Source organism: Copadichromis virginalis, linkage group LG23, assembly GCF_057382275.1.
Source record: "Copadichromis virginalis isolate Kocher_CV1m ecotype Utaka linkage group LG23, C_Virginalis_male_GT1.1, whole genome shotgun sequence".
NCBI lineage: Eukaryota > Metazoa > Chordata > Actinopteri > Cichliformes > Cichlidae > Copadichromis > Copadichromis virginalis.
The window spans coordinates 38,614,348-38,638,370 of NC_140639.1; the positions used below are offsets into that span (position 1 = coordinate 38,614,348).

Sequence of the window (24,023 nt, forward strand, 5' to 3'; positions counted from 1 at the left end):
GGAAATAAACTGAGATACATTTTCTACCTCAGAGGCCCGCCTGGAGAAGAATCTGGTAGCCACATTCCTGTTGGTGCTGAAGCATTTTCTGCAGAGACACCCAATCAACCAGGAGAATCTGCTGTACTTACATGGCGTCGGGACACTGGGAGCCCTGCTACAGAAGGTCTTGGTTTAAGCATGATTTTGCATATGGCTAATTTGGGTGGATACATATTTACAATTAAATATAAAACCAAGTTCATTCTGCAAATTGTTACTTTCTATATTTACAGTTTTGTTTTGTTTTTTCTACACTTGGCTCTGTGTGATGTCAGAGAGAGGACATGCCTAATATGGTCATCTCAAGCACGCATGTCTGTCAGTGAGCACAGAAGCTCCACCCACCTGCAGTTTAAGCGTCCTGTTCATGAGGGGCAGCCAATCAGGTGGGCTGGACCAAGGTCCAGATAAATAAGAAATATTTAGAATCTCTTGTCCAAGAAAACATCCAAAGATAAAAAAAAACAAACAAACATGGAGCTTGAAATGAGCAGAATAGCCTCGCTTTAAAGAATGTCAAATTTTCTGATTTTGGTGAAAGTAAATGCATTTCATCTTATGTTAGGTTTGAGCATATCCTGTCAGCATTTCCTTTAGTATAGAGGGATGTTTTAATAGTATTTTTGGTGCAAAGCATCCATTAGATTTTATTTCAGGCAGTACATTAATTAAACCAGGCTGTGCCCAGTGACCATGAGCCTCTTTTGTTTTTCATCCTATTCAGTATGGATTAGTTTGACTCTAAGAGCTTACAGCTGAGGAATTCAGACTGTCTGGCTGACATCATTTGATTTCTGATACAAAGGACCACGTATTCTTTATAATTATTTCACCTCCGATCCTTTTTGTCCCTGTCTGTCGCTTCGTCTGTGTTTGTTCCTTGTCTGTGTTTTTGTCCTTTTGTTTGACCCTTCGTGTGCTGGTTCTTTAATCTTCAGCTCTCCAATCCAAACCCTCCTTTTCCTCCTCAGTCTTTTGTCATGTGCAAGTCCCTCTCTATTTATTTACTTAGCGAGGAGACTGAGTCAGCATTTACACCAATGGAAAATAAAAGCCTCCACAGAGACCGAGATTAAATGAAAGTGTCTTAGATGTGGTAACAGTTGCTCTAGGCGATGTAACCACACCCTTTAAATGGTATCCAAATAATCCACTAATATGCTTACTTCTTCCCTTATCTGTTTATGGGTACTGAGTTATGGGTGTCACATGGCTTTATGGTGACCTGATAACAAGCTTTTCTTTGTTTCTTAAAAGGTGCATTTTCATATCATACGTGTAGTCAACTGTACTGTGTTTCCTCTGCGTGTCATCATTTTTCATGGGTGTCTGAACATGTTAGTGTTTGAGTTAATAGTTATGTTTGTGTGTGTTTAGCTGCCAGCTGGGCATGTTGGCGTCAGCGTGCTGGTTGCTGTGCAGCTCCTGATAGAACAAGTGACATATGAGAAGAATCAAGCTCTGCTGCAGCAGCTTCACACTCATCTGCTGTTCAATTTCAACATCTGGAACAAAGGGGACTTCCCGCTACGCATAGGTTAGATCTATACATTTGTATTTGTGTGCCTTTGATAATTGTTTCAATACACATGATTTTACAGTTTCTCATCTACACAACAAGGTATTTAATACCAGGGTCACAAACGCAGCTACTCTACATTTGATTCATGCTCTGTTCATGTCCTGTAACTCTGAGCCAGACCAAGGAAGCAGAGCCAAGCTCAGCTAACAATCCAGGCACATGAGCTGATCTAGGTGCACATTCAGCTATTGCTTGTCATATTCTTCCTATTTAAGGAACTTTAACTTGCATGCAGTTTCTGCTGCCTCTGCAAGCTACTTTGCAACACACCTCAACCCTAGACTTTCCATTTCATACCATTTCTGGCTTAATCAATACATTTTTCCATGCACAGACTTTACTTGTATTGGCAGACACAAATATACAGTGGGGCAAAAAAGTATTTAGTCAGCCACCGATTGTGCAAGTTCCCCCACTTAAAATGATGACAGAGGTCAGTAATTTGCACCAGAGGTACACTTCAACTGTGAGAGACAGAATGTGAAAAAAAAATCCATGAATCCACATGGTAGGATTTGTAAAGAATTTATTCGTAAATTAGGGTGGAAAATAAGTATTTGGTCACCTCAAACAAGGAAAATCTCTGGCTCTCACAGACCTGTAACGTCTTCTGTAAGACGCTTTTCTGTCCCCCACTCGTTACCTGTATGAATGGCACCTGTTTGAACTCATCATCTGTATAAAAGACACCTGTCCACAGCCTCAAACAGTCAGACTCCAAACGCCGCCATGGCCAAGACCGAAGAGCTTTCGAAGGACACCAGGAAAAGTATTGTAGACCTGCACCAGACTGGGAAGAGTGAATCTACAATAGGCAAGCAGCTTGGTGTGAAAAAATCAACTGTGGGAGCAATCATCAGAAAATGGAAGACATACAAGACCACTGATAATCTCCCTCGATCTGGGGCTCCACGCAAGATCTCATCCCGTGGGGTCAAAATGATCATGAGAACGGTGAGCAAAGATCCCAGAACCACACGGGGGGACCTGGTGAATGACCTGCAGAGAGCTGGGACCAAAATAACAAAGGTCACCATCAGTAACACACTACAACGGCAGGGAATCAAATCCCGCAGTGCCAGACGTGTTCCGCTGCTGAAGCCAGTGCATGTCCAGGCCCGTCTGAAGTTTGCCAGAGAGCACATGGATGATACAGCAGAGGATTGGGAGAATGTCATGTGGTCAGATGAAACCAAAGTAGAACTTTTTGGTATAAACTCAACTCGTCGTGTTTGGAGGAAGAAGAATACTGAGTTGCATCCCAAGAACACCATACCTACTGTGAAGCATGGGGGTGGAAACATCATGCTATGGGGCTGTTTTTCTGCCAAGGGGACAGGACGACTGATCCGTGTTAAGGACAGAATGAATGGGGCCATGTATCGTGAGATTTTGAGCCAAAACCTCCTTCCATCAGTGAGAACTTTGAAGATGAAACGAGGCTGGGTCTTCCAACATGACAATGATCCAAAACACACCGCCCGGGCAACAAAGGAGTGGCTCCGTAAGAAGCATTTGAAAGTCCTGGAGTGGCCTAGCCAGTCTCCAGACCTCAACCCCATAGAAAATCTGTGGCGGGAGTTGAAAGTCCGTGTTGCTCGGCGACAGCCCCAAAACATCACTGCTCTCGAGAAGATCTGCATGGAGGAATGGGCCAAAATACCAGCTACTATGTGTGCAAACCTGGTAAAGACCTATAGTAAACGTTTGACCTCTGTTATTGCCAACAAAGGTTATGTTACAAAGTATTGAGTTGTATTTTTGTTATTGACCAAATACTTATTTTCCACCCTGATTTACGAATAAATTCTTTACAAATCCTACCATGTGGATTCATGGATTTTTTTTTTCACATTCTGTCTCTCACAGTTGAAGTGTACCTCTGGTGCAAATTACTGACCTCTGTCATCATTTTAAGTGGGGGAACTTGCACAATCGGTGGCTGACTAAATACTTTTTTGCCCCACTGTATATATTGCTTCATTATTGTCAGGTAGCCTTACTGCTGCTGTCTGCCTTTTGGCTTTCCATATTTGCATCGGGAACACAAGCTTCACACTTTATCTTCAGTAGTTTAGCCTTCATTGGTCTGGCTGTTTTGACTAAAGAAGCTCTGACAGAATTGTCAGTCATATTCCTTTCAGATTAGAGTTGAAATTGTAAAGTGTATGTTTGTTTATTTTTGTTTGGTTGTTTTTTGTCTTCTGCAGAACTCATATTTTGAGTCTCATAAAATGTTTGAGATTTGATACTCATAGCAACAGATGATATCAGCAGTGTCCAGTGAAATAAGATCTTATGTGAAAGTTAAATACCGATGAAAATGCATTAAAGATGTAAAACAGCGGGTCTTCAGAGTTTATGCTCCTTAATGAGACAGATCTTGTGCCCTTTATTTGTAATGCAGGTCATATCCAGTACATGTCCACTGTCATCAAAGACAATAGGAAGCAGTTCCGGAAGAAATATGGAGTTCAGTTTCTGGTGGACACCATACGCCTCTATTATGGGTAAGACTCCAGTGGGGGGTGGGTGGGGATCTGTTTGCCAGGCTTTGAACTGATTGTCATTTCTTCCATATTTTAGGAAGAACACTAACAAAGACAGTGACTTGAGCGAGGATGACGTTCGGACCATCCGCGCATCTCTGTGCAGCCTCATCAAGTACTATATTAGTAAGGGCATGTCGCAGGAGGAGATGCAGAGCATTCTGGGATACATCGCTGCCATTGGAGACGAAGATCAGGTTAGATTTAGGATTTTATAGTTGAGGTCCAGTTTTAGCATAAACCTGAGAAACATCAGAGGAAGCAGAGAGAACTGCTTCCCTGAAATCTCAAAATATTATTATTATTATTATTTTTATTTTTTTTTAAGGAAATTGCTTCTTTTCCTCTGCCTGGTTGTTTTGCTAAATCGTTCAGCTTAATAGGATTGTCCTCAGGAAAAACCAATACCCCACCCCACCCCCAAAAATATGGAAACCTCACTGTGGGAGTACTGCATCCACCAAGAACAGAAGGTTAATCCTTTCTCAGCCTTACAGTGAGCCAGTCAGTAGTTTTGTTGGATCATAAAGACTGAAATATGTCAGGTCAGCATCTTAATAAATTTGGAGTAGGTCATGTTATTATTAGCGCCTGCTTGCCAGGTGACCTATAAATTGTGAAACTGGATAATCCCAACAATGTGCCATTTAGAGGATTTCAGTGTGAAATGAGAGGAGCTTCCACTGCAGGATATGGTGTTTCCCAATGAGACCAAAGTGCAGGGATGCCTGCACAGGAAGCTTTACGCTCGTTTCCCACCTGGCAGCTGTTCTGCTGGCCTCTCTCTTTCTCTCTGCATTATTTTTAAACATTTTCCTCTCAGTCAGCATTACCCATCAGCAGCTGTTAGCTGACACTGACATTAACCGTTTTCCTTTATGACTCTCGGCAGATAACCCTTTCACTGGACTTGTTTACTGTCAACAGTTTGGTGATTTCCATTTACCGTTCTCGTCAAACCTCCTCCTCTCCCCCAATTTTTGAGTCCCACTTCATTTAAGAAAACTTAAAAAGTTGTATGTGGAAGGTTACATCACCTCCTGTGAGCATATGGTCAACATAATCAGATGATCCAGGCATCTGCTCCCTCACTTTCTTATTTATGTCGCACTTAATTAATTTTTTCTGTGAACATTTAGATTTTTTTAAAGAGTATATCTAAAGATAGTCCTCAGTGAAATCAAAACTCAGCTAAAAGCAGGCTTAAAAAGTGTTGTTGGGTATGTACGGTTTGTAGTATAGTTTATAGCAGATAGCTTTGCTACCAATGTGAAACAGCAAAGGTTCACTTAAAGCAGAAATGAAACGTGTCTAAACCAGCAGATGATATGAAAATTGAAAGTATAGTACAGTCTTAACTGGAAGATGTGATGGGTGAACTGTGGTCGTTTGTTTTGCAGCTGTGTGCTCTGCTGGAGCTGTTGCTGAGCCTTCTGCAGAGCAGCCCAGCCAAAGACCAGCTCTTCCTGCTTCTCTTTGAACCCGCGGCGGCTGACTCCTGCTATGCTCTCCTCCTCAATAACAAACACTCAGATCGACTCCGAGAACTTGTCTTTAAGGTAGGTGACAGAAGCGTCATTAAAGCCATCTCAGTGTCTTAGCATAGATCCACAGTCATCAGTGTTGATTGTAACTTAATATAGTTAGGTGTTTCTAAATAGAAATAATGCACCATGGTGATAAGAAAGGCAAACTTTGAAATTTGCTGTTTTATATTAAATAATAAGGTGAGAAATGGATCTTATATATAAAGATAAACTAATATCAGTGTCAGACATCAGCTGATGCATGCTAGCACTGACATCAGTGAGTTTGTGAGGTTTACTTTAGCCTTGGCCTTCCTGATCTGATCCTGTGCTCTGTTTTGTCTTGGAAAACACTCATGCACATTTTTGCGTGTACATGCTGTTTGTGCATGTAGCCGCCTGCTTGTTAATATGACATTCTGAGAATTCACCAGTACTACCGAAGAGGAATATCCTACATCCGTTTCAGCACAGTTACTTTAAAAAATGTTCAGAATCATTGATTTGTGTGATTCTCTTCCGCTTCGTGCAGTTGTTTGAGCGAATGTTGCGCTGCGACCGGCTCTATGAGAAAAATAAGCAGCGACTGCGGCTGAGGGAGGCGGGTTACTCCGGTCTATCGCTGCTCTTCTCTGAACTTCACATCACTCCCACCCTGATCCGCTGTCTCCTTAACCAAGTCCTCCATACAGGTCAGAGCTTGCTTCAGTGCATTTTAAAAATTTGTGCTTTTTTTTTTTTTTCTTTAGTAGGAAAACAAGTACACATATAGGAACATAAAGGATTGGCATAATGCATAACTTGGTTATTCTTTAAAAACAAAAGCACTGTGGATTATACTTTCACGCTGATAACACACTGGTGCTAAAGGCAAAAAGCATTTATATGGAGACAGGTAAAGATACTTTGGACAGATTGGTGGGGTACAGGCTGTACATTTCGGTCACTGAGGGGAAATAATGCATTAGCACTTCAATGAACCAACCAATACTGAATATACTTGGATCAATGTAAAAGCATATGTGTCTACAATCTGCAGATCAAGTGGTAAACTACAAGGACCTGATGGCTTTGGTCCAGCTCACTCACCGGGCCGGACCCAGCGTGCGACTCATCGTCTGCAAGAGGGTGAGGGAACACCTGCACTTAAACCTGCTGCACTCACACCATTCATCATATTTATTAGCAAATTAGCACACAGGAAATGACTCCTGCAATCAGTGCACAGTATCTAATCCTTTGCACAATATTTTCTGTTTCCTTTTTCTGTTTCTCTTCATACGTTATTTCCTTTTTATTTATTGAAGTGATAATAATAATGCGTCCTCAGCTTAAGCCTGGAAAATTCCAGCACTCACTGCCACTATTTTCGCCGCCTCCACACATTTAGATCAGTGCATTATACTCACATCCATGTGAAAACATCAGCAGCAGAGAGAATACAGTGATGAATGATTTAGTCTAAAATAATTATTGAACATTAGTAGATCAATAACATATGAACAGCTGAGAGGAAACAGTTATAACTTTAGTTGCCCTGCTGTTACAGGCAGTGATAAAACATGGTATATGATCTCTGTATAGCAACTACACACATTAAACAAATCTCGAGCGTTGCCTTCTTTCATCTGCAAAATCTAAGTGCATGCATTTGTGACTTCCAGCCTGGACTATTGAAACATTTTATTATCAGGTTGTCTTAAGTTCCCTGAAAAGCCTTCAGTGTGCATCTATATGCCACTATTAACGTTTGTCTACTCTCTCTTGTAGTTTTGTGTTTTGTCTCGTTTGTTTCCAGTTCGTGCTCTCTTCCTCCCCACTGCCACCAAGTGCTTGTATTCTGGGAATCATCTGATTGTTGGGGCGCTCTGTTATACTGTTGGGTCTTTACCTGAAAATTTAAGCGCTTTGAGACAACTCACCTTCTTAACTGACAATACATTAATAAAAACACTGTTATGTCTATATGTTCTGTTCCCTGAAGGAAAGGAACGACATACAATATATATTGTATGCAATATCACGGTCTGTGTGACCTGTGCTGACATATGCATGGGCCTGCCTGCACAGCCTGTCATCATGGTTACCCCTAACCATTCACCGAGCCCACATGTGCTGCAGGGGAACCTGGTGATGTCTCTCGTTCCTCTCTTTCAGGGAACAGAAGGAAGTTATAGACATAATGCTCTTAGCCTTAACAGTCAGAGTGGCACTGCATTAATCATAGATACCATGGCATGGCCAAAAACTTTACAGTTGTTCAAACTGCGTTCAAACTGGAAAGTGAGTGTGTTTCCAGTCAGAGGAAAGCTTTTTGAATGTTCCCTAGAGAACCTGGGTTCTCTGGAGCACCAAGCAGGAGCGTAACCGTCTAGATGGGCCAAAATGCAGACACCCTTGTCACTTAGGGGAGTTAATTCTGGCTTGACCCCGAGACTGGTTCTGCTCAAGTTTCTTCCTATTCAAAGGGAGTTTTTTCCTTCCCCCTGTCCCCAAGCGCTTGCTCGCTCGCTGCCTTATCCTCCTTTTTTAACAGTGATTGGGTCATAATTCACAAAGGAACATAATTCCTCAATAGCTCTGGACTCTACTGATAGTAATCATAAAGTTGCAGTCAGGTAAGTGTTTAGTGAGGTAATACCAGTGAGGTGATGTTTAAAAGCCTTAATTCAAGTTCTTTCCATCTGTAACTTACAGCTTGCCTTTGAAGATTTTTGTTTTGTTTTTTGTCATCTTCAAAGTTGAATCTACTACCTCCTCTTTAGGTGTACCAGCTGCTTCAGTCCCAACAGGATGCTGCTGCTCAGATCTCAAAGCAGCAGTGTTGGCAGGACACCCTCATGCGGCTGTACCTAAGGGGCGAAGGGTCCTTGGCGCTGCGTAGCTCAGATACTGTCAGCACCTGCAGCCTGGAGCTGAGCCGGACCAGCGGCGGTAGCAACCGTCTGGAGCTGCCGTTGGAGAGGAGGGCACAGGCGGGCAGTGCCGGGCGCTTGGACCGGGTGGAGGATGACCGGATCAGCATAAGTGATACCCGCTCTGTGGACAGCCTGGAGAATGGCGACGTCATCTCGCTGTTGGATACGCCGTCTTCCTCTGCCTCCACCGAGCCGCAGCCCCACGTCAAGCCCTGGGTGGTGGGAAAATCAGGGGGCTTGATGCTGGATTTGTCCCATCTGCAGGCATATGAGGGTGGAGAGAGCGGCAGCCAGACACCTGGGAGCATGCCCAGCACACCCTCACCACTGGAAACCTCGAAGCCTTTCCCAGGGAACTCCGGGGATCGAGACGCAACTTCCTCCCTCACTGAAGACAGCTTCCTGTTTAGTGACAACATCTCGCTGGGGGAGTCTTTCAACAATGTTGAGGTGATCCTTCGAATCTTCTACACAGCTTTGCACTTGATTTAAATTGAACATGTTATGCTTTTGCTTATTTTTCAAATAAAATAAAAAAAACAAGCCCCAGAAAAAAAATCAATAAGGAATATTAAACTGGGGATCCTGTTAAGCTGCTATATCAGAGCCCAGGAATAAAAAAAATAGTTATTTTCAACAAGTCCTCAATTAGTCCATCTTTCACTATTTATTGATATTCCTACAGTCTCTGCATTCAGCATCAAGCCTATTGGCCTCTATTACATAAGAGACTTTTAAACTGGCTCAGAGATGTTGTGTTTTAATTTTAAGGCTCCAAAATCTTAAGCAAACATTACTCAATCAGGAGAAAATGGTTCCCTTTTTAGGGGCTAATGTTCAGCGGCTTTAGTGACTGTTAACCAGCAGTGTGTGTGTGTGTGTGTGTGTGTGTGTGTGTGCGTGTGCGTGTGTATTCATTGTAAGGAGCTAATGGTCAGCCTGAGTAACAGTTTTAATGCCCAGATTTAATTTGTTGTTATGTCTATTCTGTCTTTTTTTAAAAGTGTTGGCTTGGCTTTAGGATTCATTCAAATATTGAGGTACGGGAAGAGAAGATGTTAAACCGGGGGTCTTGCCACACAGTCTGGTCCAGTACATTTTGTTTGTTGCATTTTCTTCATTCTGGTGAAGAAAACACAAAAATCACAAATGCGCACATTTTTGGGGGGACATGTCCCCTGTATCCCTTTTTACATCTACATCTTTGTACAGAGTGACAGCACAAACTGTGGCTGCTTGCATCTCCTCCTAAAACTCTCTAAAACAGAATTAAAGAACTGGAGTCACGGTGCAGGAAGCGTCTGTTCCTGCAGTAATGACGTAAATGCCAACAGATGGTCTCTAAGGTAAACATGCAGTAGTGATGTCAGTCGGTGGAATCTGAGTGCAAACTGTAAATGAAAACCTTCCATCAGTCATGGATCTGATTATTCGATTGAATCCAATTATCACTTGCAAGTTTTCAAAACAACTGATCTCAACCTGCAGTCCGATGGTATATGGTAGTCAGTATTCTGATGTTAATGCTAGTAAACAGCATGAGCTTCCGACTCACTGAGGGAAATGTCACTGTCACCTCAGGGTGCCCACCGCTGACTTTTATCTAGTAAGCTTTTTTCCATCACTTCAGTGTCTCACTGCAGGGAAGAGCAGAGAGAGACAACCTGTCTCTTCCCACGGCAGGATGCTGTCAGTTAGAACCTCTAATTTGACATTTTCAAAGTGGTTTATGGAAAAGGAGTCGCTGCTTAATCTTAAGCCTGTTTCACAAACCGCTACTCAGTTTACCCAGAATTCAGTGCCCAGTAGTCTTTACATATAATTAATGGCTGAAATACTTTATATATCTATGTGAAGTCCAGTCTATTCTGAACAGCATAAAATTTGGAAACTATCTAATTAATCTGCCATCAAAGGAGGGTCATAGTGAAGCTGTAGGAAGGTTGGAGTAAAGCTTGAAAACATTAAATGGTAAAATAAAAAGTACTCTTTTACGTACGAAGCACAACGTTAAGGCTGCTTAATTCCTGTTCACATTACGTTCTGTTACACTCTCCATTAGATGAATAAAAGGCACTTTATTTAATCTAATCTACTGTAATTTTGTGTTCTTAATACATTTTGCTGAAGGCGAATTCTGGAAGCTTATGTGGGGATATTCATCTTTAAAGACAATTAGCGTGTCAGTAAACTACATATATATCTCTGGCTCATGTTGTGATTGTCATTTCCGCTGTGGCCTTTAGTAAACCTGTGTTTGACCCTACTGATCTAATGACAGCTCTCTCTTTCTTTGGTCTAATGTCGCCCCCTAGCGTGCAGAAGAGGAGCTGTGCAGCATGTTGCTGGAGATCATCCTGTGTGTGATGTGGCGAGGCGTCGAGGGCTCCGATGATTCAGCGTGGTTGGAGCGTGGTCAGGTCTTCTCTGCTCTCACCAAACTGGGAACTGCCAATGAGCTGCTCCTTCCTGTTGACCAAATCAAGCTCAGGTCAGCCTTCTATTTGAGTTTTAACAGTGCTGGGCAAAGTCGAAGCTTAAAAAGTGTTGAATGATCTCCGTGTGCTCTCTTTCTCCTCTAGTCTGATGGAGCGTATGTTGGAGTGGGCGGTGAGCGACAACCGAGAGGCTTCAGCTGCTACGCTACCGCAGCACACCGAGAATGCAGTTCGCCTGCTTCACATGGTGCAAGACTTCCTGCAGGCAGAGGGTCTCATCAACCCAGCACTGTGGACAGAGAAGGTGCTGGAAGAGGCGGTGACATTGATGGACAGCCTCATGGTGTGGTACTCCTCTGGCTCCCAGTGGTTCCAGCTCTCCCAGGTTGGACTGAGACTGCTCCTGGGCTTCATGGCTCAGGAAGACCCAGAGGTGAACCTTTTTTGTTCAGTGCTCCATCGTCATACTGCATCGCATGCACACACAGTAATAAATAACCTTTGTCCCAGGTGTGTGCCATGGCCACCGCCAAGCTTAACGGCATCCTGCAGACCAAGGAGATTTCCAGCCAGGACGAGGCATGCTACCTGCTAGGGAAGGTGGAGGGAATTCTGCGGCGCTCCATCCAGGAGCAGACCGAGGAGATGTACTCTTTCCTGGTTCCACTGCTGCGAACGCTGCTCTCCAAAGTCCACCGCCTCCTTTACATGGAGCTGCACCTGCCTCAGCTGCCCGACACCAACGGGAGCCCCTCCTTCTTCGACGACTTCAAGCTTTACTGCAACTCACCCGAATGGCGTGTCTACCTCGATAAATATGTAGGAGATTAGAATATAGTGCTGCTGTTGCTTCAGGACAAAAATGAAAGAGTTACTCATTTTGCCCGTCTTTTGTCTGTCTTCAGATTATTCCGTACATGAAGCAGTATGAAATCGAGATGTTCAGTCAGGGCCACGAGACCATGGCTCTGTACTGGAAAGAGTGCTACGAGGCCTTCATGGTCAGCCTGCATAAGAGAGAGCGGGAGAGAGGAGAGAGCAAGATCCGCTTCCAGGTTAGCTGGCATGTTCGTGAATTGGTGATGACTTCAGAGAGCTCCTCTTTGTAAAAATAAAAATAAATCAAAATTCTGCTGTCTCTCAGGAGCAATTTGTGGAGCCTTTCTCACGCCGTGGCCGCCAGGAGAACCTCCGCTACAACAGCATGTTGAAGCAGCAGCACAGCCAGAATAACGCCACCCTGAGGCAGTGGAAGGCAGCGCGGCGGGGTCTGGTGTGTGAGAGAGGGCCCTGGGCTGACAGGTACTGATTTCAACTCTTGTTCTTCCATAGTATGGTTCCTGTTGCTGTAAAAGGGCAGGGATAGCTCAGTAGGTAGAGTGGTGGCCCCATGATCGGAAGGTCGGGGGTTCGATTCCCCTGAACAGCTACCCTGAGGTACCCCTGAGCAAGGTACCGTCCCTACACACTGCTCCCCGGGCGCCCAGTGGCTGCCCACTGCTTCACTGAGTGAATGGGTTAAATGCAGAGAGGGATTTTCCCCACGGGGACCAATAAAGTACACTTTCTAAAAAAATAAAGTACACTTTCTAAAAACAAATGCTCTCAATATGAGCTTCAGGCTCAGAAAGACGAAATGGAAAGAATGACACTGGTATGAGGAGGGAAAAATATAAGTGCATAAATAGAATAGAATTAGATGGGTTTAAGTTTAAGTGTGATTTGGAGGTATTTAAAGTCTCCTATGTAACATTTTTAACAGGCGCCAGGATGAGATGCACTGGAGGGTATCGAGTGCTGAAAACTACTCCCGCATGAGACTGAAGCTGGTCCGTAACTACAACTTTGATACTCACAGAGAGGCCAGTGCTCTGAGAGACAACCTGGGTGAGATAGCATTTCTTTTTCTCTCTGAAATATCTCTCTCTGTTTAGACGAGCTCCTGCCACTTGAGTCGTCTCTGTAGAGAAATGTAGGCTTGAATATTTTTGACTTTAGAGTCTCTGTTTGGCAGCAGGCGCTGCTTTAACAGAGGCATCAGTGGGTGGATGTAACGATAGGGGAAGTGTGTGTGTGTGTGTGTGTGTGTGTGTGTGTGTGTGTGTGTGTGTACAGTATATCATGAACACACTCATCCAACCTACTTGCGATAAACAGATTAACAGAAACAGATATGAGAAACAAGTCAGAGTCCTTCTAGAAGCAGGTCTCTTATGCAGCCATCTTTTAAATCCATGTGTTTTAAAGATATTTTGAACCTTAGCTTTGTCCCAGTGTAGTGCATGAATACATGCTTGCATAGGATTAACAGCTCAGTCCCACCAGAGCAACACAGCTGCAGCTTTGCTGTGCACATACATCACTGCAGCATCAGAGGTTTGCTTCTCAGCTGTTTTTGGGGACACGAGCAGGGCAGCAGATTCCTATTCAGCCTCCTCTGGGCCCATGTTGTCTTCTTAAACAGTGTCTCTGAATAATGTCAGATATCATCTTGGTCTTTGTCTGCCTTTGAGTAGTTCCTCTTCAGAGATGATGGATTAGTTTAAGCACCACGTGTTTTGACAGATTTGTGGAACTAAGAGTAAAAAACACTGATGTTGTTATTCTAGGGCTTAATCTTATAATAAATCCTTCCAATTTGCATTTTTGCCCAGACAAAGTATATGAACGGTTATATGGGAACCCCAAAAACAAATTGCGTACATAAACCTGTAGAGCTGAGCTAACCCAGTATGGTTTTGTCATTTGATGGCCCTTGACAGGAGAGCACAGAAGCTGATTTTTAGCAGTGCTGCGTAATATTAATTTGCCGCCTCAATTTTTAATTTCCACCCGTCTCACTTGCTTTACTCAGGTGTCCATCAGCAGCGTTTAAACCCAGAGTCTCTGCTGCTGGAGGCAGTGAAGCAAGTCAAAGTTAGCGACCTGGAAGATGACATCCTGGAGCTGCCAGAGGACGACCCTGTTGCTGCCAACAACCAGTCAGTCACCAAATAATGACTGTCGATCAACAGAACATATTCACGTGTAGATGTGCTGAGTTATTGAAAGGCTTTCTAAGCAACATCCCACTCTGGTTCCTGCAGGGTTGAAGCAGATGAGGCGGGCCAGAAGGAGAAGCTGGTGTTGTGGGAGGATTGTGAGCTGGTGACGATAGTGGACGTGGTTCCCGGCCGCCTGGAACTCACCACACAGCACATCTACTTCTATGATAGCAGCCAGGAGAAGGAGGAAGGTGAGGAAGCACAGAGAGAGAGAGAGGTGGAGGCCAAAAAGAGAGAAAGACAGAACAGACTTAATGCTCGATGTGTCATTTTTCCCCCCCAAAGGAGTGGGTCATGACTTCAAATGGCCTCTGTCGCAAATCCGAGAGGTCCACCTTAGACGTTATAACCTGCGGCGCTCAGCTCTGGAAATCTTCCTAATTGACCAAACCAACTATTTCCTCAACTTTAAAAAAGAGGTGCTGGCACACAAGTGTTATTTTCTATGAGCAGCAAGTAAATTAGTGAAAGAAAAAAGTAGGATACTAACACTGTGTTTTTATTACAGGCCAGAAACAAAGTCTACAGCCGCATGTTACTGCTGCGATCCCTCAACCTATATGAAACCCGCTCTCCTCAGGAGCTCCTCAAAGCCTCCGGACTCACACAGGTCAGGACTCAGTAACAGTATCAGCCTTCTTACACAAACTCTGCAGCTTCTAAAAGACCAAAGACCAACAGTGTCTTTTACCACTGAGGAAAAAATCATTGAAATATTAAGCTCTGTCTGCAGAGAACAAAGGGTTCTTGGGCAACATTGAGTAGAATGAGCTCACAGGATTTGTGTCTTGGTTTGGTCACAGAAATGGGTGAACCGAGAGATTTCCAACTTTGACTACTTGATGCAGCTCAACACGATTGCCGGCAGAACGTACAATAACCTGGCTCAGTACCCGGTGGTACGTTCATCACTCAGTACAATACTGTACAGCTGTGAAACCCATAAGCCTGCTTTCTTGGTTCATTTCATTTCCATTCTGACTGAATCATTTGTGGCCGTTTGTTCAGTTTCCCTGGATTCTAGCGGACTACACCTCAGAGGAGCTGGACCTTTCTGATCCTCGGGTATTCAGGGACCTGTCAAAACCAGTCGCTGTGCTTAATGAACGCAACGCAAAGGCGGTTAGAGAAAAGTACGTTTCACTCTCGTACTGAATTAACATCCAAATGTTCTGACGAGCATCTTGATCATTGAGAGCATTAACTAACACATTAAATGTGTCCGTCAGGTATGAAAGTTTTGAAGACCCAACAGGAACCATAGACAGGTTCCATTATGGCACCCACTACTCTAACGCTGCCGGCGTGATGCACTACATGATCAGGGTGGAGCCCTTCACGTCGCTGCACATCCAGCTACAGAGTGGACGGTAAATGTCTCATTATACATGATTTATTTTCCCATCCTCTTTCCTCTTGTTTATGTGCATCTATCTGTATGGCTGTAGACTCTAATCATAGCATGAAAGCCTGCAGAGCTTAATCTGTACCACCCTGACTGTACCAGGTTCGACTGTGCAGACCGTCAGTTCCACTCCATCCCAGCCACATGGCAGACCCTCATGGACAACCCCAACGACGTGAAGGAGCTCATCCCTGAGTTCTTCTACTTCCCAGAGTTCTTAGAAAACCAAAATGGTGAGATTTCACTTTTTGGTGTATGTATGCAGAAATCTTTTCAGATATTACAGCTACCACCAGTTTAAATGTAGTCCTTTTTGTGCTCTGCGTGGCTGTCATAGACAAATACGATTAGATCCTCATGCTTTGTTCTCGTTGTCTCGTTGCAGGATTTGATCTGGGTCGCCTGCAGATCTCCAAGGAAAGAGTAAATGATGTTGTTCTGCCCAAATGGGCCAAGTCCCCTGAAGACTTCATCTACAAGCACCGCAAAGCTCTGGTGAGATGCAGTTTTACTGCCACTGCTGTGTGATGTCACTCCGTAGGGATCATTCCCACAGCAGAGACTCTCACAGTGCAAGTCTGGATGCATCGCAGACTGACTGTTTCCAGACAATAGTTGAGTTAGCTGACATATCGGGATGCTTCTTAAAGCTGCTTTAAATAGATCATATAGATTAAACAGATGGTGATAATGCACCTAGAAGCACAACATTTTAAATCTAACACAACTATCAGTCATTTGAAAGCATGCAGAAGGAAGGCAGTAATAGTCAAATAGTTCCAGGTAAAAATCAAACATATGTTTCTTGTATAAGAAAGAAATGATGCAGTACTCGATTACCTGTGACTAAAACCTGTAACTGCAGATGGACACTATCTGCTTTGGAGTGTTTGGGTTGTAATCGCATTTTTTCTGTTACAGGAATCAGAGTATGTGTCAGCCCACCTCCACGAGTGGATTGATCTGATCTTTGGTTACAAACAGAGGGGCCCTGCAGCGGTGGAAGCCCTCAACGTCTTCTACTACTGCACATATGAGGGTAACGAATCCACAGCAGCCGTCAGGCTGTCACATCTCACCGTGACTGTTGCGTTTATAAGTGCAGTAATTTATTAGTATTAAGAGAATGGTCTGGGTTTGCAGGGGCGGTGGACTTGGACGCCATCACTGATGAAAAGGAGCGTAAGGCTCTGGAAGGCATGATCAGCAACTTTGGTCAGACACCCTGCCAGTTACTCAAGGTGCAGACTCACTCTGGCATCTGTTAGTGAATATCTGCTGCTCTCAGTCTGATATTTGAGTTTGTGTGCGTGTGTGTTTAGGAGCCCCATCCAGTGCGCCTGTCTCAGGAGGAAGTGGAGAAAAGGAAAGCTCAGTTGGACTCGTGTCCTACCAGCATGTTTGAGCACCTCAGTGACCTCAAGTCCTTCTTTGTTGAGGTATTAGCTCAAATAAAATAAAATACTGCAGTTTCTTTCCTAACATGTCAGATGCTGTGAGCTAAAATTTGACCAAACGTATTACCGTGTTTTTATGAAGGGCATCAGTGACAATGTGCCGCTGGTTAAGGTTGTGGTCCCAAAGAATCAGTCACATTCCTTCATCACCCAGGGGAGCCCAGACACCATGGTGAGCCATGATTTTGTACTTGGCTTTTCTGGTTTTAGAAAAGAATCAAGGAAAGGTGAAGAGGAATGACTGATCAGTGGCAGTGATGCCTTTGTGGTGTTCATGCTGTCTGCAGGTAACGGTGAGTCAGAACTGCTTGGTGGGGACCCATGGGTGGCTGCCTTATAACAAGAACATCTCCAACTACTTCACCTTCATTAAGGACCCCACAGTTTCTAACACCAAGTAAGGACACTGCACCATCATCATATGCATATCATATCATCAAAAGTCAGCATGTCTGTTTATACTATAAAGCACTTTTACTGGGTTTGACTCTGGTACTCAATTCATTTAGAATAGATTTGCATGTCCTGCAAGGCAGTGGGCATGGTGGGCACTGTGCAGTTATCCATGGATCAGCAGGGTGTATAACACTAATGATGATGATGATGATAATAATAATGGAGTTTATTTGTGTATACTTTTATTTTATGTAATATAAATTATTGTATATATTTTATAATCTAATACTTTTAGCCCAGGTTCATCAGCTTGTACAGGACTCTTAAGTATAATAACAAACAACTAAATGTTGGTAATATAACATGAAATACATATTTTAATAGAATGTAACATCTGCATTTTTCTTTACCTGTAATTGGTGAAACACCATGCAACAGCAAGCAGTGAGCAAATCAAGTAACGCCCTTTATATCTAGATGGATGGATATTCTGCCTGTAGCGTGATCTCTGTCTTCTTGTCATTATCTCCTCACAGAACCCAGCGCTTCCTTTCAGGACCCTTCGCCCCCGGTGTGGAGGTAACCGCTGGATTGTTTGTGGTCTCCCATGATGGAAAGTTGCTCTTCAGTGGTGGGCACTGGGACAACAGCCTGCGGGTCACTTCACTGGTTAAGGGAAAGACTGTAGGACAGCACATCCGGCACATGGGTAAAGAAGGAAAAGTCTTCACTCGCACCGCATTGAAAACTATGATATGACAGTCCTGCCCTCACTAGGTTAGGTTTGTAAGGTCGAGGAGCAGGCATGTGATTGGATAGCTTCTAAATTGAGAGCTTCTAAGTTGTTCTAGATAGCAAGATGGTAAAAAACCTGAAAAAGTGATTATCAACCCAAAAAGAAACAACCACTGGTCAGGTGTATTGCTGTATGTGATTTTTTATTTATTTATTTTTTTGTTTTAACCTGTGCTTCTTTTTTTTTTCATCTCTCCTTCAGACATCGTGACCTGCTTGTCAACAGACCACTGTGGCATCCATCTGATCTCTGGCTCCAGAGACACAACCTGCATGGTGTGGCAGGTTCTGCAGCAGGTTCGCACAGAAACACACTTACAACACGTTATTACTCTGAATTGTCATTGCACAGTCATACGTTTTATAATCCTACAACAGAAATCGAGTACTTTCCCACATGGGTGGAAAAAGCAAGTCAAGCACAGTGAATAATTACCATATGTACAGAATAAAATGTACACAGTATGTGCAGAAATAAGAAAATAAAAGTGCAAAAATAAATCCTAATAAGGAGCTATTAACTAGAAACTGTTTGTGACTTCTTGTCTAAGTTGGATTTAGTTTTAATTCCAGTTTGAACCTAAGAATGAAAACAATTCCATGATTTCACTTTTTAACAGAAAATGCTGATTAAAAATCTTTTGGTTTGATTGTGGACTTGTCTTTATGCCAGGGTGGAGCTCCTGTTGGTCTCCATCCCAAACCTATTCAGGTGCTGTATGGACACACGGACGAGGTGGTGAGCGTCAGCATCAGCACAGAGCTGGACATGGCTGTATCTGGAGCACGGGTAAGTCTACACGCCTGACTGCTGCTGAGGGCCTGCAGCTGCTTTTCATCTCATCCTGTCTGCTCATTTAAATTCTAATACCACCGTGAGAATGTGTGAAAAGCTATTCTAATCACATGCTGAGTCAATGAGCTGGAAAAGGGTTTAGTGCTGGAATTGTGAGTCTTTGAAGACGGGCAGACCTGAAAGGTTTGAAGCCCCCCCCCCCCCCCCTAAACTAAACACATGCATTACTTTGAGCTTTGTTCTCCGTTCAACAGGACGGGACGGTGATCATCCACACTGTGCGCCGGGGTCAGTACATGCGCTGCTTGCATCCACCGTGCGACAGCTCGCTGCCGCTCTCTATCCTCCACCTGGCTGTGTCCTGGGAGGGTCACATGCTGGTTCATACCTGTCTGGAGGGCAAAGCAACACTCAAGGTGTGTGCACATTTTAAGTTTTTAGGCTAACACACAATCTAAAAGGTGGGTAGGACTCTCTGCACATCTCTACGTGTCTGTTTTTTTTTGACAGTCAGAGCAGGCCAAAAAGCTATAAGCTGACTCAGACCTCTACATTTAAATAAATATAAACTAATAATTACAACACAGTGCACGTGAAACGCAGAACAAGCCACCATGGAACAGACCTAATCTGACCAGCAGACACTTAAAGATCACATTGATAACTGGGCCTAGACTAGTAAGTATGCGCACAGGTGAGCAGAAGGGAGCGTGAGAAATGCAGCGTTTCAAGGGCATATGTGCTTATATGTTGGTTTATAGTCAGACTTCTTTTAGATTAAATCTGAATTCAGATATATAAACTCCTTTGATCTGCAGTTAAAGTTTTAAATGTTCTTCTGTTCCCCCCTCTTGCCAGGATAAAAACGCCCTCCACCTGTACTCTGTAAATGGGAAGCACCTCTGCAGCGAGCCTCTGATGGAGCAGGTGACAGACATGTGTGTTTCTGGGGAGTATGTAGTCATCGGCAGCGAGCAGGGATACCTGTCCATCCGTGACCTCTACAGGTAAACTTATAGAAACAATATTGGTGATTTTGAATCAACATTAGCTGTTGGTATTTGGCTCTTCCACCAGTTGTTCTGTTTTATAAAGCCTTTCATCGAAAGCTTTGAAGAGTAGAGGCCTTTGTGCTTTAACGTTTTAACTGTTTCGGAGCATAACGAGCGACACCGTCCCAAATAAAAATTGCTCGCTGGCAGCTGCGCGTCCTACATGCATGGAAAGGTTACAGATATTAACCTCGAGCTTGTTTCTCCTCCGCAGCCTGTCTCTGTGCGGAGAGCCCATGGCCATGAGGGTGCCAGTGTGCTGCGTCTCAGCCACCAAGGAGCAGAGCCATGTGCTGGTGGGACTGGAGGACGGCAAGCTGATCATCGTGGCCGTGGGCAAGCCGGCGGAGGTAAAGAACTCGCTGCGGAACTACATCGCTCAGAGCCTTGAGGGATCGCCGCTCATGGCGTCCCCCCTACTGGCCCCGCTCCGCGCTCGTTCACCAACACGCCTGCTCCACCAACGTGACCAACTGGTGTTCAGTCCCACCTCCACCTCCCACAAACCTTAGCAAGCTCTAGTGCTGTTCATCCCCTATAACACTTTTATTGCTATAGATTTAACACACACACACACACACACACACACACACACACACACACACGCTGCACATATACCCCACGTTGACCTTTTAACCCACAGTCACCTGTTCTTCTCAGGGATGGCTGTCTCACACAGTCATATGGCTTCCTCACAAAACAACTACACAGGCACACAAACACATCTGAGCCACATTCCTTCAGCCACTAGAACCACAACTGTGAAATCGAAGCGACTTCTTGTGTGCACCTCATTCTGTGTTTTTGTTTCTGTTTTGTATTTTCGAATACTCGACATCTGTGCAAAACTCCATCCGATGCTGTCTACCTGAAGTGTCATTACATTCTGTGTTTTGAGTGTGCTCTACGGACTATAACAAAAAATGCTGTGAAACAGACTAATTAACGATTCTGCAAACTCAAGCCATATTTACAGTGTAGCTACAATCGAATAATCACTAATCCTGTGCCACACTGGCTTAATATGATCATGTAAATAGTGTGTTAGCACACATGTAGGAGGTTGATCCAGACAGTCCCCCTTGGAATCACTGCGCCTTCCAGTTTTTTATCTTTTCCATTCAAATTGACTCGCACCAAAGTGACTCGAGCTTTGATTTGTTTTTCTTTGTTTGCCTCACTAGTCATTTAAGCTCCAATGAACTAATCGATCACTCATGAATCATGTTACCCCCTCACCCCCCTCCCCCTGTTTCCTTTGACTTTACGCTTTTCTTTCCCCACTCTCCCCCCCCTTCCTCCGCCTCACTTCTTCCACCTCCTCCTCCACTCTTCCCAGATGCGTTCGGGCCAGATCACACGGAAGCTGTGGGGTTCCAGCAAGAGACTGACTCAGATCTCCTCGGGGGAGACGGTGTACAACACCCAGCAAGACCACAACTGACCCGTTCCCCGCCTGTCCCCCGAGCCTTTAAACCATCCCCTTCAAGCACGTCGCACATTGTCATTTCATATCAGAGCAGATTCTTTCTCCCATCACCTCCCACGGTTTTATCAGGGGGTAGGTTTTGGGGTGCAGGAGCACCACAAAGCCTGCATGCCCACATGTGCATTTGAGTGCTCTTGCTTTAGATTGTGATCGCATGGCGCTGGCGCCGTGGTTCCAATGCAGAAGTAGCGCCAGCCTCAGCAAAACCACACCACTGCCCACTTCTCGCACACGCCACAGCTGCCCTCGTCATCAGAATCTTTACTACAGTCAGCCTCATTTAACGGTTAACTAACTGTTCTCTTGTATGTATGCAGGGATGGATGGATGTGTGTTTGCACACAGTTTTGCTGTGTGCTATTTAAAAATATTGTTTCAAGTGGCCTTTTTGCTCCCCCACCCCCTCAGTTAGCCTTAGGTGCAGACACTCGGCCTGTGATCTGCAGGCCAGGACGATTCATGGTTGCCTCAAAGCTGCCACCACGCAGCCTTATGCAGTAAGACGGCTCCACCACTCACAAGACCAAACTGTCTGCATTTTTCTATCGTTTTTATATACCCGTGTGTGTGTGTGATCTTTTAGTGATGTTTTATTGGGAGTTTGGTTTATGTGTGTGTATGTCTGTGTGCGTGCGCATGCCCAGCAGCTTGGCATCTGTTCATATGCATGGCATTTTGGTTTTGAGATTAGAAATAGTGATGCAGAAGTCAGTTTTTTGTTTGTTTTTTTTTTCGTTTTTACATTTGGGGTGTAGCTGACGTTTTTTGTTGAGAAACATCAGAAAAGGTGTTTAAAGGTACTTTTTGTAGTCCCCCCTCCCCTTTCCAAAGTGTAACTAACAGTTTCACCACTAGGTGGCAGTGTTTTTACCAAACATTATAATTTTAACATTGATATTAACATGATGCACCGTTTCCTCAAGAGGCATTGCCTGGTTAAACGATAAAATAATGACTCGCTTCATCACCTCGTGGGAAAATTGGTTGATATCTCGTGTAAACAAATCCATTCACATTCTGTTGGATGCTTCAGTTAATTTTTGTTGACGGGATTTTACAAAAAGTACTTTTAATGTTTTGTCATTAGCATATCATTTAAGATCTAGTTTTGTAAATAAAAATAAAAAACACTACATTCTCAATCACAACAAGCTTTGACATGAAGACTTATCACAGCAGTGCAACGAAAAACGACTATAACGTCACGTTTCTCTGTACTTCATTGAATGTTTTTAAGTTACTTGAATCTGTTTCTATCCATAAGTGAAAGTAGCAGTTTTTTTCACACATTGTCTCATGAGTGACATATTTAAAAACTATTCTAACTGTTTAGAAATGAAGGAGAAAGTAGAAATCCTTAAGGGCTTTACGAGATGTCAGTGTTATCAGCAATACAGCTCCTTCATCGCATGCCTGTCGGTGCTTCCTTTCCTCTATTTCTGTCCAGCATGCCTCGCTCAGTCAGATCCTCTATTTTCCAGTCTTCCTATGGCTAAACTGGGACTGTAAATGGACTCCCTCTCTTCCCCTTCTGAATGCCTTTAGCTCTCATCATTGCCTCAAACCCCATCTCTCTTTTATTATTTGTGCTTCTCGCTCGTTTTCCTGTTTATTTTAAAGTGACTGATTTCAGAGTTTTCCTTGTGTGGGGCCTCAAGAATGTTTGGGTCAACTGGGACAAACATGCATGTGAATGTGATTGCATTACTCTGTAATATACCGCAGTATGAAACTGCTGTGTGATTCATAATTTTGCACCATACCTGAGCGAGTGAGTGTGCGAGTGAGAGTTTATTTTCCGTTGCCAAATGTTTTTTTTTTATTCCTGTCTGATTCTGTGAACTTTTGCAGCCCTGTGGGTTTGGCACTGGGCACAGAGTCGCTCTAACGGTTTTCTCTCGTTTTTTTTTTTGTTTGTTTTTTTCTGATTTTTGTATTTTGTTTTATTTAAATGTCAGTTTGGTGGATTGCAAAGACCAATCTGTGTCCTCCTTTAAGAGATTTCTGTGAAAGGTGCACAAAATGTTCTATTAATGCAGTTTATTTTTCTTTTGTTTATTCACATTTTTCATTCAAAGACCACTGTTTGAGTTATTCCACGACTGCAACAGAGTGCCTTTTATCCCAGCGTGGTGTCCACATAGAGGTAGATTTCTCCTTCTCCTTCGTCCCAAACTTTGTTGTGAATCAAGTGAAAGCAGCATTCCACACATTAGTCCATCGCAGTTGCACCGGGAACCAAGAATATGGGACTTCCAAGAAAAATCAAAGTACTATTTTGTGTCTTAGCTACATTCTCTGTAACTGTCACCAAAATGGATGTGTGTATATCTGTGATTATTTATGAATACAGTATATAATGTACAGCATGATTTTTATTTTGGCGTCGTTAAAATGTACTTTTGCACTTTCCAGGTACTAAATTGTAACAGATTGTTTTAACTTTGCTCCCTAATCTGTAAAAACTGCTTTGTATAAACAAGTGGAAAATAATCATTAAAGTCTTGTCTAAATTCAAAGGACTTTTTACTCTT

At 43.6% G+C, this 24,023-nt stretch overlaps 1 protein-coding gene across 4 annotated transcripts in view; it reads left to right on the forward strand.

Annotated features, from left to right (window-relative positions):
• The window catches only part of nbeal1 (neurobeachin-like 1), a 61,880-nt gene extending 37,878 nt beyond the window's left edge, over nucleotides 1-24,002 (forward strand). For 2 of the 4 annotated variants that reach the window (XM_085448528.1, XM_085448530.1), the window contains 35 exons: nucleotides 33-166; nucleotides 1,420-1,579; nucleotides 4,032-4,134; nucleotides 4,211-4,370; nucleotides 5,574-5,732; nucleotides 6,232-6,391; nucleotides 6,739-6,827; nucleotides 8,465-9,067; nucleotides 10,933-11,108; nucleotides 11,200-11,488; nucleotides 11,566-11,874; nucleotides 11,961-12,110; nucleotides 12,200-12,357; nucleotides 12,818-12,942; nucleotides 13,910-14,036; nucleotides 14,142-14,290; nucleotides 14,385-14,518; nucleotides 14,608-14,709; nucleotides 14,903-14,998; nucleotides 15,108-15,232; nucleotides 15,329-15,469; nucleotides 15,607-15,737; nucleotides 15,890-15,999; nucleotides 16,426-16,543; nucleotides 16,648-16,745; nucleotides 16,827-16,943; nucleotides 17,044-17,133; nucleotides 17,249-17,358; nucleotides 17,894-18,066; nucleotides 18,355-18,449; nucleotides 18,826-18,942; nucleotides 19,203-19,364; nucleotides 19,807-19,955; nucleotides 20,215-20,350; nucleotides 21,340-24,002. In XM_085448528.1, coding sequence (XP_085304654.1) covers nucleotides 33-166; nucleotides 1,420-1,579; nucleotides 4,032-4,134; nucleotides 4,211-4,370; nucleotides 5,574-5,732; nucleotides 6,232-6,391; nucleotides 6,739-6,827; nucleotides 8,465-9,067; nucleotides 10,933-11,108; nucleotides 11,200-11,488; nucleotides 11,566-11,874; nucleotides 11,961-12,110; nucleotides 12,200-12,357; nucleotides 12,818-12,942; nucleotides 13,910-14,036; nucleotides 14,142-14,290; nucleotides 14,385-14,518; nucleotides 14,608-14,709; nucleotides 14,903-14,998; nucleotides 15,108-15,232; nucleotides 15,329-15,469; nucleotides 15,607-15,737; nucleotides 15,890-15,999; nucleotides 16,426-16,543; nucleotides 16,648-16,745; nucleotides 16,827-16,943; nucleotides 17,044-17,133; nucleotides 17,249-17,358; nucleotides 17,894-18,066; nucleotides 18,355-18,449; nucleotides 18,826-18,942; nucleotides 19,203-19,364; nucleotides 19,807-19,955; nucleotides 20,215-20,350; nucleotides 21,340-21,444 — 5,360 coding nt within the window. In that variant the 3' untranslated portion in view covers nucleotides 21,445-24,002. Of the gene's footprint in view, nucleotides 1-32; nucleotides 167-1,419; nucleotides 1,580-4,031; nucleotides 4,135-4,210; nucleotides 4,371-5,573; nucleotides 5,733-6,231; nucleotides 6,392-6,738; nucleotides 6,828-8,464; nucleotides 9,068-10,932; nucleotides 11,109-11,199; nucleotides 11,489-11,565; nucleotides 11,875-11,960; nucleotides 12,111-12,199; nucleotides 12,358-12,817; nucleotides 12,943-13,909; nucleotides 14,037-14,141; nucleotides 14,291-14,384; nucleotides 14,519-14,607; nucleotides 14,710-14,902; nucleotides 14,999-15,107; nucleotides 15,233-15,328; nucleotides 15,470-15,606; nucleotides 15,738-15,889; nucleotides 16,000-16,425; nucleotides 16,544-16,647; nucleotides 16,746-16,826; nucleotides 16,944-17,043; nucleotides 17,134-17,248; nucleotides 17,359-17,893; nucleotides 18,067-18,354; nucleotides 18,450-18,825; nucleotides 18,943-19,202; nucleotides 19,365-19,806; nucleotides 19,956-20,214 lie in introns of all 4 variants that reach the window. The other 2 variants (XM_085448527.1, XM_085448529.1) reach the window with 1 other exon arrangement.
• The last annotated feature ends 21 nt before the right edge of the window (nucleotides 24,003-24,023 follow it).